Raw genomic sequence first — 12,704 nt, forward strand, 5'->3', positions numbered from 1 at the left:
CGGCAATTAAACTGTGGAACTCCCTGCCCCAGGAGGCAGTGGTTTAAAAGAGGATTATGGAAAAGAAACCTACTGAAGGCTACAAGCTCTTCTCTGCTGCCACCGTCACAGGCTGTGATGCTTCTGATCCTGGCCGGGATGGGACATTGGCCTGATCCTGCGTGCTCTTCTTATGCTGCAGTGATGACTAAGTGGGTATCTTTGAAGTGCCACGGGCTGTGCAATCGTAAGTATTGACCCTGTTAACTGGGGCTGCAAAAATGACACAGCCTCCATCATTTCACAGGCCTTCTCGGTGGTGGCACCCACCCTGTGAAACACCCTCACAATAGTCACCAAGGAGAGGAGTAACTACATAACCTTTAGAATACACCTGTATAGGGAAGCTTTTTAGTGTTTCGTGTTTTATTACGTTTTTATATCTGCTGGAATCCACCTGGAGTAGCTGGGGCAACCCAATCAGATGGGCAGGGTACAAATAAATTATTGTTGTTGTTGTTGTTATCATTATTACCACCATACCTTCCAATCTTTCTCTGATGGAAATAGGGATGTCCTAAGGAAAAGTGGGAGATTCCAGGATCAAGTCAGAAACTTGGAGGGCTTCTATAAATCCGGGACTGTCGCTGGATAATAGGGACACTCATGAGGGTCTGAAATTATTTGAGGTACCCCCCTAGGAAAACACACCCACACCCCAGCCCCATGTAGAGTAGCAAGGAAGTCATTTATGGTTGTGGAAAGGAGAGGAGAGTGCTCCAGAGAAATGTTGAAGGTGAAAAATTAACTCTTTATTCAGTGATTGCATAGTTCAGTTCCACTCTGAGAACACAGCATTTGCCGCGAGCGTCAGCTAGAAAGGATCAAGCGAAGCCAGCAAACCACCTTCTCCTCTGCACATTTGAGATTAGCATCACGGTACGCAAATATATCTATAGGTATGTACATGTTACATTGCTCACATTATTAAGCCCTTTGCTTCTTGGGTCAGCTTTTTAAAAAAATAAATGAATTTTTTTCCTGGGAGCTTCTTAGCAAGAAATGCCTCCACCAAGAAATTGCGCTTGTCTTTCTGTTCCCCAGAAACCGCAGTGGAAGGGGTAAGAAAGCTGCTTTCTCTGCCTGCCTGCCTTCTCCACAGTCCTGGCTCTCAATTTTCATTTCCCCCCCTGCCATGCCTTTTAACAAACACAGAGAGTTTGTTTCTCTGGCTAAATACTTAAAGATGGCCCAGGGAAAGGATTTGAGGCTGGTGCTTCTAAGCCCAAGAAGAGCTGGTGTCTCTGGCCAGCATCTGTCTTGGCAGCGCTGAGTGCCTTTGACGTCTCTGTTTATCTGACGGTCGTTGGCAGACTCCTTCTTCCGAGTCCTTCTCCTGTCCCACCCAGCCAGATCTTCCCTGGTTTCAAACACGAAATAAAACTCCGCTCGCCACAGTTTTTAGACAAAGCGCTTGTGCCATCAATGCGAAACCCTGGGCCTTGGTGAACGGTTAGACTGCGGAACTCCCTCCCACATGGGGCAGGGACCAACTTTAAAAGAGGGCGGGGCAAATTCCTGGAGGGGGAGGAGACTATTGATGGCTACTAGCTACTAAACTGCAGGAGTGGAGAGGGGTTCTGTGTTCGAATGCCGCTTGCGGGTTTCCCAATAGAGGCATTTGATGATCAGGATTTGAGAACAGGATGCAGAAGTCTGTACTTGCTGCCGTACATTTCTGGTGGCTGCTGGTGCTGGAGTCTAGATATATATTATTTTCTTTATTTTTGGCATGATGCAGCAAGCAGCTTACAATATTTGCGTCCCTCTCCCCTGCGACTTCGGGGAAGGGCATGTCACATTTTGTTGGGGCTGCAGACAGCTGGACATTAAGGGCCACCCATTTCTGAGCAGGAGATATTCCTGTCTTACGGACACAGCAGACAGAGGGGAGATAAGGGGTTCAAGTCCTCCTGAGGTGGAAGGACGGAGTTTTATTTATTGCTCCAACTCCCTTGAAGACAGAAAACCAGCAGCCCAGGGAGTCTGCAAACTTGCCAGGCGCTGCTGGGGGGCAGTTTTGCGTGTGATGTCATTTTTCACGGGGGAACTCTCAAAAAGTACCCGCCCCGTCTGTGGCCCAAAGCGATACATTTCTGCTGTGTGTGCAAATGACACCAGGAGGAACTTTCTAGACTCCTCTGGAGGTTTTCCAACTGGGATTCTTCAGCCGTAATTCCTGCACTGCAGGGGGTTGGACTAGATGACCTCTGGAGGTCAATTCTAACTACGATTCTTTGAAAAAGCCACAAAAATATATCTTTTTTTTTCAGGGGAGGGTCTAGCTAGGACCAAATTTCGGCTCCTTGGTGAAGGAGCAGTTGGGGGTGATGGCTCCTTGCAATATTGTCACATTTGAGTGTACAGTGGGGGAGTTTTCCAGGGTCCCCGTTGCTGCCGGAATCACCCATCTTTCTAAAGAGGTGGCTCAGGCGATGGATTTCAGGCCGGGCCAGCAAAGCAACCCTCTTCCCTCCCGGGCAGGGCGGGGCGGCACATCATTTGGGCAGGGGGGCGATGATGACGTTCCGGTAGCCCTTCACCCCCTTCAGCTTGTCGCTCTCGAAATCCACCACCAGCTTCCTCAGGCCCGACTGGCGGGGCACGAACTCCACCCTCACCTTGGCGTCCTCACCCGGCCCGACGGGGCTGTCCCTGCGGAGAGAGGGGAAGGGGGACACACGAGGTCAACCTACGCTCATCAGAAGAGTCCGCTGGATCAGGCCCAGGGCCCAGCGAGTCCAGCAGAACGTCAACACAAGAGCCCTTTCCCTTCCCAGAGTTTCCATCAACGCGTATTCAGAAGCATTGCTGCCTCTGACCGTGGAGCAATAACAATAATAACAAAAACAAATTTATTATTTATACCCTGCCCATCTGTATTATTTTACTGTTGTTAGCCACTCTGAGCCCAGCTTCGGCTGGGGAGGGCGAGCTATAAATAAAATGTTGTTATTATTATTATTATTATTATTATTATTATTATTATTATTATTATTATTATTATCTGGCTGGGCTTCCCCAGCCACTCTGGGCGGCTTCCAACAGCCCTCAGGGCTAGGAGCCCTCAGTAACCCTTTCCTCCTCCACGAAGTTATCTAATCTGGTGGGAATGAGTTCCATAGTTTAACTTTGCACTGCAAGAAGAAGTAATTTTATCTTTCCTGATAAAAGTTTCCTTGAAAGTCCACATGTTCCAGAGTTCTGAGAGAGGGAGGAAAAATTCTGGTGGCAATATCCTTTTTGAGGCAAGGTGACCAGAACGTCACACAGTACAGTCGTATCCGGGAAGTTGAACGGAATCCGTACCGGAAGTCCGTTCGACTTCCAAAACATTCAGAAACCAAGGCGCGGCTTCCGATTGGCTGCAGGAAGCTCCTGTAGCCAATCGGAAGCTGTGGAAGTCTTGTCGGACGTTTGGGTTCCAAAGAACGTTTGCAAATTGGAACGCTCACTTGCAGGTTTGCGGGAGCCAAAACATTCGGGATCCAATGTACGACTGTACTGCAAATGTGGTTGCATCATAGATTTGTAGAATGACATCATGATGCCGGTAGTTTTATATTCACTTCCTTTTGTTATGATCCAGTGGTCCAAGGGATCAGAACCACTTCCCTACAAAGGAAGGCTGCCGTTTTTCAGGCTTCTTAGCTGAGCAAAAAGGCCAGTGAGAGGCAACACGATAGACGTTTGTGAAATTATGCATGGTTGGTTTGAGAAAACTTCTTCTCCCTCTCTCTCACCACTGCAACTCCTGGAACGCCCAAAGGCTGCTCTGCTTGCAGAATCAAGCCTTTCCCCCTTTTCCCCTTCCACAACTGAATTGGGCATCAACAGCCCTGGTTCGTGTCTTGGAAGTGTTGGTATTGAGAACCAGAAGATGTGGTTGGGGAAAACTCACAGCTCCTGGATCTTCTGCCCTTCTGTCAGGCCGGCACCCTCGACGGCGAAGAGGCAGCCATTCAGGGGGGTCGGAAGGGGGTTCTTCAGTGTCAGCTCGGCCACCAGCCTGCATTTCTGAACTGGCTCCCCCAAGATCTGCATTTGGAAAAGAGGAGAAAGCTCAGCCTGATGGGGAAATATTGGGGTTCAGTGCCCAATAGCCTTTGGGTTCAGCCAGATTCCAGGGGTCAACAAAACAGGACATTTACTTAGGCGTTGCAAGGCCAGGGCAACACGAGCTCAGCCAGCAAGGAGTTGATGGGCAGCGGGACAAATATGAAAAGAGCACAAACATTTATGCACCTATAAGCGGGTGGCACTGTGGGTTAAACCACAGAGCCTAAGACTTGCCGATCAGAAGGTCGGCAGCTCGAATCCCCACAATGGGGTGAGCTCCCGTTGTTCGGTCCCTGCTCCTGCCAACCTAGCAGTTCGAAAGCATGTCAAAGTGCATGTAGATAAATAGGTACCGCTCTGGCGGGAAGGTAAACGGCGTTTCCGTGCGCTGCTCTGGTTCGCCAGAAGCAGCTTAGTTATGCTGGCCACATGACCCAGAAGCTGCACGCCGGTTCCCTCGGCGAGAAAGCGAGATGAGCGCCACAACCCCAGAATCGGACTGGACCTAATGATCAGGGGTCCCTTTACCTTTAAGCATGGGGGAAGCGATGTCCAGATATGACAATACATCCTTCCTTCTTCTAACTTCCTTATCTCTTCCCCTACAATAGCTTCTAACAACAAGATCCTGCTCATGTGATACTTTGTCATTCTCTCTGGCAAACACAGAGGAACGACACAGGTCCCTAGCAGAATTTCATTAAGCTGCACAGTCTGGACTCAACATCTGTCTCTCTCTCTCTCTCTCTCTCTCTCTCTCTCTCCCCCCCCCCCCAAAAAAAAAAACCTGCAGGGGATTTTTTCCTGCATTGCAGAGGCTTGGACTAGATGACAGCGGCGTAGCGTAGGTTGTCAGCACCCGGGGCAAGGCAAGTAATTTGCGCCCCCTAACCCCTAACCTGCCGCCGCTGCCAGCTTCTTCTTGCTGCTGCCTGGTCTGGTCTGGTGTGGTTCTCTCCCGCGCTCAGCGCTGCGCTGGGCGGCCGCTGCACTGTCCCTCCCCCAGATAGTCCCTCGCTCTCTCTCCGCACCGCACGCCTGGCACCCACCCCCTCCACAGTGGGTGGCGACCCAGTGGCTCGGATCGGATTCACACAGCCAGCACTGCAGTGAGAGAGAGTGAGTGAGCCAGGTAGGGGCAGAGAGCTGCGAGTGCGAGTGCCCCCCCCAGATGTTGCGCCCGGTGCGGCCGGCCCCCCCTGCACCCCCCACGCTACGCCATTGCTAGATGACCCTTTCCAACTCTACTGAAATATACTTGGAGTTGAGTGTGGATTTGGGGAGTTGAGGAATGGAAGTTCCCCCGAAATTTCTGCTTTATATACATTATTTACACAATGGGCCCCATGTGATTGGCTAATTCTGGGATTCTCCTGTAGGCCAATCAGGTTGCGGATTCACTTCCACTTGGAGCTGGATTGGGTGGCTCCTGTGGACCAATCAGACTGCTGCATTCTGAATCCTATTGTTCTAGGACCAATCAGACTGCTGCAGTTTGGATCCTATTCAACTCAGTCCATAACATCTACAATGTGGTTATGCCCAGGGCACCCACGTCCCAGAAGCAGCCATGAAATGCCCATGCAAATTTGCCTTACCCGGACTTTGATATCTGGGTTTTTGACATAGATGTTCCTGGACTCGAGGACGATCTCGTTGGTCTCGTGCTCCTTCAGGAGAGCCATCACCTTGATCATATTGTCCTGCGTCAGGCAGTCACCATACTTCTCGTAGAGGATGCGCAAGGGGACGACCCTCTCTGGAGAGGAAGAAGAAGAAGAAAGAACATGAACTTTGCCAAAGACAGAATCCAGATTCCTTGGATCTCCTCCAGTTTTAAGAAGATTCCACAACATCATGTAAAGACAGCGTGAGGGACCCTCTCTTGCACATACCCAGCTGACCGCTGGGTAGAACCACAGCTGGGAGAAACCAGCCATGTAACCTCAGGAGGGAGAAAGCATTCTGGATGCAGCATCACACACAAAAACCAGCCCATATGCACATGGGTTGAGGGCACCAGCCTCGTATCTCCTTCAGAATATAGGGAGAACCCTGTGGGACCAGACCAAAGGCCTCTATCAGGTGTGGGGAACCTCTGGCCTTCCAGATGTTGCTCCCATCATCCCTGACCATTGGCCATGCTTGCTGGGGCTTCTGGGAGCTGAAATCCAGTGACATCAGGCTGCCCAAAGGTTCCCTATGCCATTGGTCTATCTCAGCCAGCATCCTTTGTCTCATTGTGGACCACCAGATGTCTCTGGGAGACCCACAAGCGGGAGACGAGGGCCATCACCCTCTCGGGCTGATGTTCTCCAAAGCATGTTGAACCCTGACCCTGGAGGTCATATGCAGTCGCGGGGGCAGTTTTAGGGTAGCGGGGGTGCTGAATTTTAGCACCGCACAGGGTGACGCTGAAATTTGAGGGCCCGATTTCTTGCTCATGAGTTCTCCCGTTCCCCCTTCAAACATAGAAAGTTGCCCTCTACTGAGCCAGTCCAATGGCCCACCGAGTTTAGTATTGTCTACACTGACTGGCAGCAGCCCTCCTGGCTTTCATGGCTTAGTCATTTTCCCCAGCCCTGTCTGGAGATGTTGGGGATTGAACCAGGAACCTTCTGCATGCAAAACAGGTGCTCTCCCACTGAGCTGTGGCTCTTCCTGCTCTGCCCACCTAGTAGGAAGATGGTGAGTTTAACCATTTCCTGTTAGGTAAAGGGACCCCTGACCATTAGGTCCAGTCGTGACCGACTCTGGGGTTGAGGCGCTCATCTCGCTTTATTGGCCGAGGGAGCCGGCGTACAGCTTCCGGGTCATGTGGCCAGTATGACTAAGCCGCTTCTGGCGAACCAGAGCAGTGCACGGAAACGCCGTTTACCTTCCCGACGGAGCAGTACCTATTTATCTACTTGCACTTTGACGTGTTTTCGAACTGCTAGGTTGGCAGGAGCAGGGACCGAGCAACGGGAGCTCACCCCGTTGTGGGGATTCGAACCGCCAACCTTCTGATCGGCAAGTCCTAGGCTCAGTGGTTTAACCCACAGCGCCACCTGCGTCCCTCTAACCATTTCCCTTTGCATGTCTCCTATTTCACCCAGTAGTTTGGGGAGGGGCATGGATGTGGGTCTCCTGCTGCTGCGTTGAGTGACAGCCATGCAACTGTCCTGATCTCTCTTTGGCCCTCAATGCAATAGACATCTGGGTGCACTTCAAAGCCATGACGGCTCCCCAAACCCAGCTGTGTCCAGCAGGGGGCCAGACGCAAATTAGCTGCCCTAGGATGCATTTGGCCAAGACTCTGGGTTTATGCCTCTAAGTCTTGCAGAGTTTCCCCCTTTAGGGATCTTGTGGGTTTTTGTTTTTAAATCTCTTCCAAAGTCTGCCTAATGGCAAGGGTCTTTAAGATAAGGCCCAGTTAACGCAGGCAGGTCAAGTGGAAGTTGCACTTGTAAAAGGTTTCTGGTGCACGTAAAATGCTAGAGCGCCATCAGAAAGTGTTGGATCAAAGCATATCGGATTCCTTCCCAGCTCTGGAAGAAAACACGTCACTTCTAAATGAAAGAATGCAGAGAGAGAGAGAGAGAGAGAGAGAGAGAGAGAGAGAGAGAGAGAAAGTTTGCTTTTTCTGCTGTCATTCCCATGCCTTGCTTCTTCAGCTTTCTGATTCTTTAATTCAGAATTGCAGCTGAAATGGAAAACTTGGAGAGGACTAAAACTCTGGGGTATTAATAGGATGCAAATAGAACACACCACTTAAAGCTTTCAGACATAGAGATGGATTTTGGACAATTCCCCCAGGAGTTAAGAATACAGTCATACCTCGGGTTAAATGTGCTTCAGATTGAGCATTTTCAAGTTACGCTCTGCAGCGACCCGGAAGTAACGGAGCCCGTTACTTCTGGGTTTTGCTGCTCACACATGCGCAGACGCTCAAAATGACATCACGCACATGTGCAGAAGCGGCAAAATGCGACCCGCACACGCACAGACACACAGTTGCATCTTACGTTCTATTCAGGATGCGAATGGGGCTCCGGAACGGATCCTGTTCTCACCCAGAGGTACCACTGTATAAGAAGGGCCTGCTGGATCAGGCCAGTGTCCTATCCAGTCCTGCATCCTGCTCTCGCAGTGACTGACCAGATGCCCATTATAGGAAACCCACAAGCGGGACCTGACCATAAGAGCCACTCTCCTGGCATTCAGAAGCATGGCTGACTCCAGCTGTGGCCAATATCCATTGATAGCTTTCTTCTCCATGAATTTGTCCAGTCCTCTTTTAAAGCCATCTAGGTTAAGAGCCATCACTGTCTCCTGTGGCAAGGAGTTCCATAGTTTAACTCTGCGCTGCATGAAGAAGGACTTTCTTTTAACTGTCCTGAACCTTCCAACATTCAGCTTCAATTGGATGCTCATGAGCTCCAGCGTTAGCAGAGAGGGAGGGAAACTTTTCTCTATCCAGTTTCCCTATGCTGAGAATAATTTTATAAGTTTCTACCATGTCTTTCCAAAGAGGATCCGTGAGCTGGCCAAGGTCACTCCCAGATAACCGGTTTACTGAGCTGTCATCCCGACCTATTTGAAGGGAGGTTAAACTGCGCTGTACCAAGCCAGTGTTTTCCCACGCTGAATTTCCCCATTAATTTCCTCACCGCAAAGGGTCATTTTTTAAAGGAAAATGGGCTTGTTGTGCCAAAGCACCGAATCCACTGGAACAGCAAACCTGAGTTATTTGGTACAAGATCAAGCCCTGCTTGCAAAATAGCAGCAGCCTGGGAGCACACCGGGTTTTAACCTCCGCAAGCATAGAGGCTTTGGGGGTCCCCAAAGGGTGGGAATACCCCCAAAATCCCACAGCTTGGAGATATCCAGCAAGACGGAGCCTCAGGACGACTCGGAAGCTCAAGCGACCCAGATTGTCGCAGCTTCTCAGGGGTCTGTGTGGCTCTCACCACTGGTCCTTACATCGATGCTCCAGCAATGATCCTAAGGTGGATTTCTGCCAAACAGCTACATTCCTGCCTGAGCCGTCTTGGGCGCTGAACGACAGCTTGTGGTTCGCCTCAACGTGTCTCTGCGTTCTCTTCCAAATGGCTGGCAACCTGCGGGTGCTAAGGCTGTGGGTGCTTTCACCCAGGAAGCTAGCCTCCCTTGCTGCTCACCTCTAGATTCTTGCTGTTTGTCTGGAACTGGGGGAAGGCATTTGTAATGCAAATGAGCATCCTGGCCTAGGCCTGCCAGCTGAAGCAAGAGGAAGTCCCCAGGGTGGAAAGGCTTTCTTAATGCAAGAGAAGGGGGGGAAGGTTCTGGCTTGCATGGTTTGTTTAGGGGCTTCCTGGGGCAATCTGGCTGACCAGGGGTGCAGGGATGGGGGTGGGGGAGAGAGGGAGCTGAACAAGACAGAGCCTGCCTCTTTTATTTGTAGCATTTTCACCTTGCTCTTCAGCCAGAAAAAAGGCTCTCTGCACTGTCTGCAAATGTTCACAGATCATCCCTGCTTATGATCTAAAAGGCACATGGCACAAAAGGAAAAGGTATCTGGAGGGAGGAGGAAAAACACAGCTGGTTCTTCTTTAGTAAAGGGCCCCTCTGCCTCTCCTAGGCACTGTTGAACATGCCCCGTGGAGGTGGGTATTTTAGCCTGGAGATGGAAAGGCTTAGAGGGGATATGATAGTCATTTTCAAATATCTCAAGGGCTGCCCGAAGGAAGATGGAACCAACTTGTTTTCTCCTGCTCTGGAGGGCAGGACTCGAACCAATGGCTTCAAATTACAAAAAAGGAGATTCTGACTAAACATGAGGAGGAACTTTGACAGTAAGAGCTGTTCAACAGTGGAACAGACTCCCTCAGGAAGTGGGGGACTCTCCCTCCTTGGAGATTTCAAAGCAGAGGTTGGAGGGCGTTTTGTGATTCCCACTAGACAGTTCTATGGTTCTACGAAAGAGAAGGTGAGGTCATGCTCCCGCCGGAGTGTCACTCAGTGCACAGCCAGATCCACCAATTTGAAGAACCACTCCAGCTGTTTCATGGGATTACAGAGTTGGGGGGGAACCCAAAGGTCATCCACTCCAACCCCCTGCAATGCAAAAAATCACAGCTAAGGAATCCCTGGCGGATGGCCACCTCCACTTAATGCGTTCCAATGAAAGAACACCCACCGCCTTGGTTCTTAGCCCCACGGTCCCAGGGACCAGGAGGCCAGCGAAAACTCCTGTGCCGACACACCCTCTGCATGAATGCACAGTGACAATCTTGGTCCGGGTTCAAAGCAAACAAGCACTTCTCTCTCCCCTGGGGCAGAGAGCCAAGCCTCACGCCAGTCTCCATCTCCGGAAGGGCTGTTTATCTCTGCGGTTTTGCCTCTGCGAAGGTATGCCGTTTGGAAGGAACCTGACTCCACCAGCCCCAGCACTGCAAGGCCCATTGTTTGCCTGAAACCCACCACCCAAACCCCGCCTTTCAGGTGCTGTTATATAAATGGGCTGAAAGGAATAGCAGCTGCTCACTTGGAGGAGCCACAAAGGGCAGGAAATTGCCTGCTCAGAGTGCAATGATCCCCTTCCACTTACTTTGGGTCCTCAGGATGTGAATCCAGGCCCTCGTGCCAAAATCCACAGGACGGGAGCCAAGAGGCGTGAGCCAAGTGACAAGCAGCTCACAAGAATGCGCAAGCATTGGTGTGTCTGCTCGAAACCAGGAGACGATGCCACCCTCTCCAATTCCATCCTAGGATGGCCTTGTGGGGTTGCCAAGAGATGTCTCAGGTTGCCAGCTGAGAAAGAGAGGCTCCCTCCAGCCTTGCTCAGGGGTGGCAGCCCTGTGGACCCCCCCAGACATGGGAGGACTCCAAATCCCAGCAGGCCCAGCACCTAGCATGGCCAATGGCTAGGAAGGAGGATGGAAGTTGTAGTCCAAGAAGATCTAGAGCAGGGGCCAGCAAACGTTTTCAGCAGGGGGGCGGTCCACTGTCCCGCAGACCTTGTGGGGGGGGGCGGACTATATTTTGAAAAATAATAATAAATACACAAATTCCTATGCCCCACAAATAACCCAGAGACACACTTTAAATAAAAGCACACCTTCTACTCATGTAAAAACACCAGGCAGGCCCCACAAATAACCCAGAGATGCATTTTAAATATAAGGACATATTCTACTCATGTGAAAACATGCTGATTCCTGGAACATCTGTGGGCTGGATTGAGAAGGTGATTGGGCCAGATCCGGCCCCCGGGCCTTACTTTGCCTACCCATGATCTAGAGCAGCCTTTCTCAACCTGTGGATCCCCAGATGTTGTTGAACTACAACTCCCATCACCCCTAGCTAGCAAGGCCAGAGCTCAGGGATGATGGGAGTTGTAGTCCAACAACATCTGGGGACCCACAGGTGGAGAACCGCTGATGTAGAGGGTCCTAACTACCTGTTCTAACCAGAGATGCGGAGAGCTAAAAGTGCAACACCAAAGATTTAGGCGCTGCCCTGGGCAAAGAAAGCCTCTCCAACATCTGAAGATGTCTGCTGCGGTGGAGGTGATGTTGCAGCTAGGAGATAGGGATGTCCAGGCAGCCGCTCCCCATCGGTGCTTCCTCTTGTGAGAAGGGGAAGGGAAAGGGGAAGGAGGAGGAGGAGGAGGTCTGGGTGCTTGATGCAGATCATTTCCATTCCGTCACTCCTGAAGCGCAGCAGGAATGCTAAACAAGGAGAAGTGGAGCTGGGAGCGCAAGGAGGTCACAGACTGATGGGGAACAGCTGGGCTGAAGGGAAGCCATCTCAACTGGAGGAGATGTGGAGCAACAGAGGGGCAGGGGAGGAAAGGGAAAGCTTGCAGCCCAGGAAGAGACTGGAGAGGGGAGCAAAGGCCGCTGGGTCCTGCTGAGCAAGAGGCTTGCTGCAAATCCTCTGTCTGCTGCCTCCAGAGAAAGAATGGAGCAACAGCACAACACCCAGTCGTTGCTGTTCTACTCAAAGCGGAAAGTGCAGCAGCTGCTCTGCTTCCAGACTCCTGGGATCCAGGCCATGCTCTCAGGGCCAGGGGTTGCTCCGTCTTTCCCCAGCCCCACGACTCGGAGGGGGAGGTTCATGGGGACCCCCATAGAGGGAGGGAAATGGCTCAGGCTCCCCCCCACCAGATTCTTGAACTCCCCCACCAGATTCCTGAATGGATGCTTTTGAATTCTGGTGCTGGAGGAGACTCTGGAGAGTCCCGTGGACTGCAAGAAGATCCAACCTCTCCATTCTGAAGGAAATCAGCCCTGAGTGCTCACTGGAAGGACAGATCCTGAAGCTGAGGCTCCAAGACTTTGGCCACCTCATGAGAAGAGAAGACTCCCTGGAAAAGACCCTGATGTTGGGAAAGATGGAGGGTACAAGGAGAAGGGGACGACAAAGGACAAGATGGTGGGACAGTGTTCTCGAAGCTACCAGCATGAGTTTGACCAAACTGCGGGAGGCAGTGGAAGACAGGAGGGCCTGGCGTGGTCTGGTCCATAGTGTCACGAAGAGTCGGACACGACTAAACGTCTAAACAACAACAACAACTAAACAACAACAACAACTAAACAACAACAGCTTCGTGGGTCCATATGATTAGGGGATGGAGAAGG

At 51.2% G+C, this 12,704-nt stretch overlaps 1 protein-coding gene across 2 annotated transcripts in view; it reads right to left on the reverse strand.

Annotated features, from left to right (window-relative positions):
* Positions 1-769: 769 nt before the first annotated feature.
* TGM2 (transglutaminase 2) overlaps positions 770-12,704 on the reverse strand; it is a 74,291-nt gene continuing 62,356 nt past the window's right edge. For both annotated transcript variants that reach the window (XM_083507423.1, XM_083507424.1), the window contains 3 exons: positions 5,697-5,857; positions 3,941-4,077; positions 770-2,694 (listed from right to left, as the gene is read on the reverse strand). In XM_083507423.1, coding sequence (XP_083363549.1) covers positions 2,538-2,694; positions 3,941-4,077; positions 5,697-5,857 — 455 coding nt within the window. In that variant the 3' untranslated portion in view covers positions 770-2,537. The remainder of the gene's footprint in view (positions 2,695-3,940; positions 4,078-5,696; positions 5,858-12,704) is intronic.

This window comes from Podarcis liolepis, assembly GCF_965112155.1.
Source record: "Podarcis liolepis genome assembly, chromosome: 6".
In the NCBI taxonomy this organism is placed as follows: domain Eukaryota; kingdom Metazoa; phylum Chordata; class Lepidosauria; order Squamata; family Lacertidae; genus Podarcis; species Podarcis liolepis.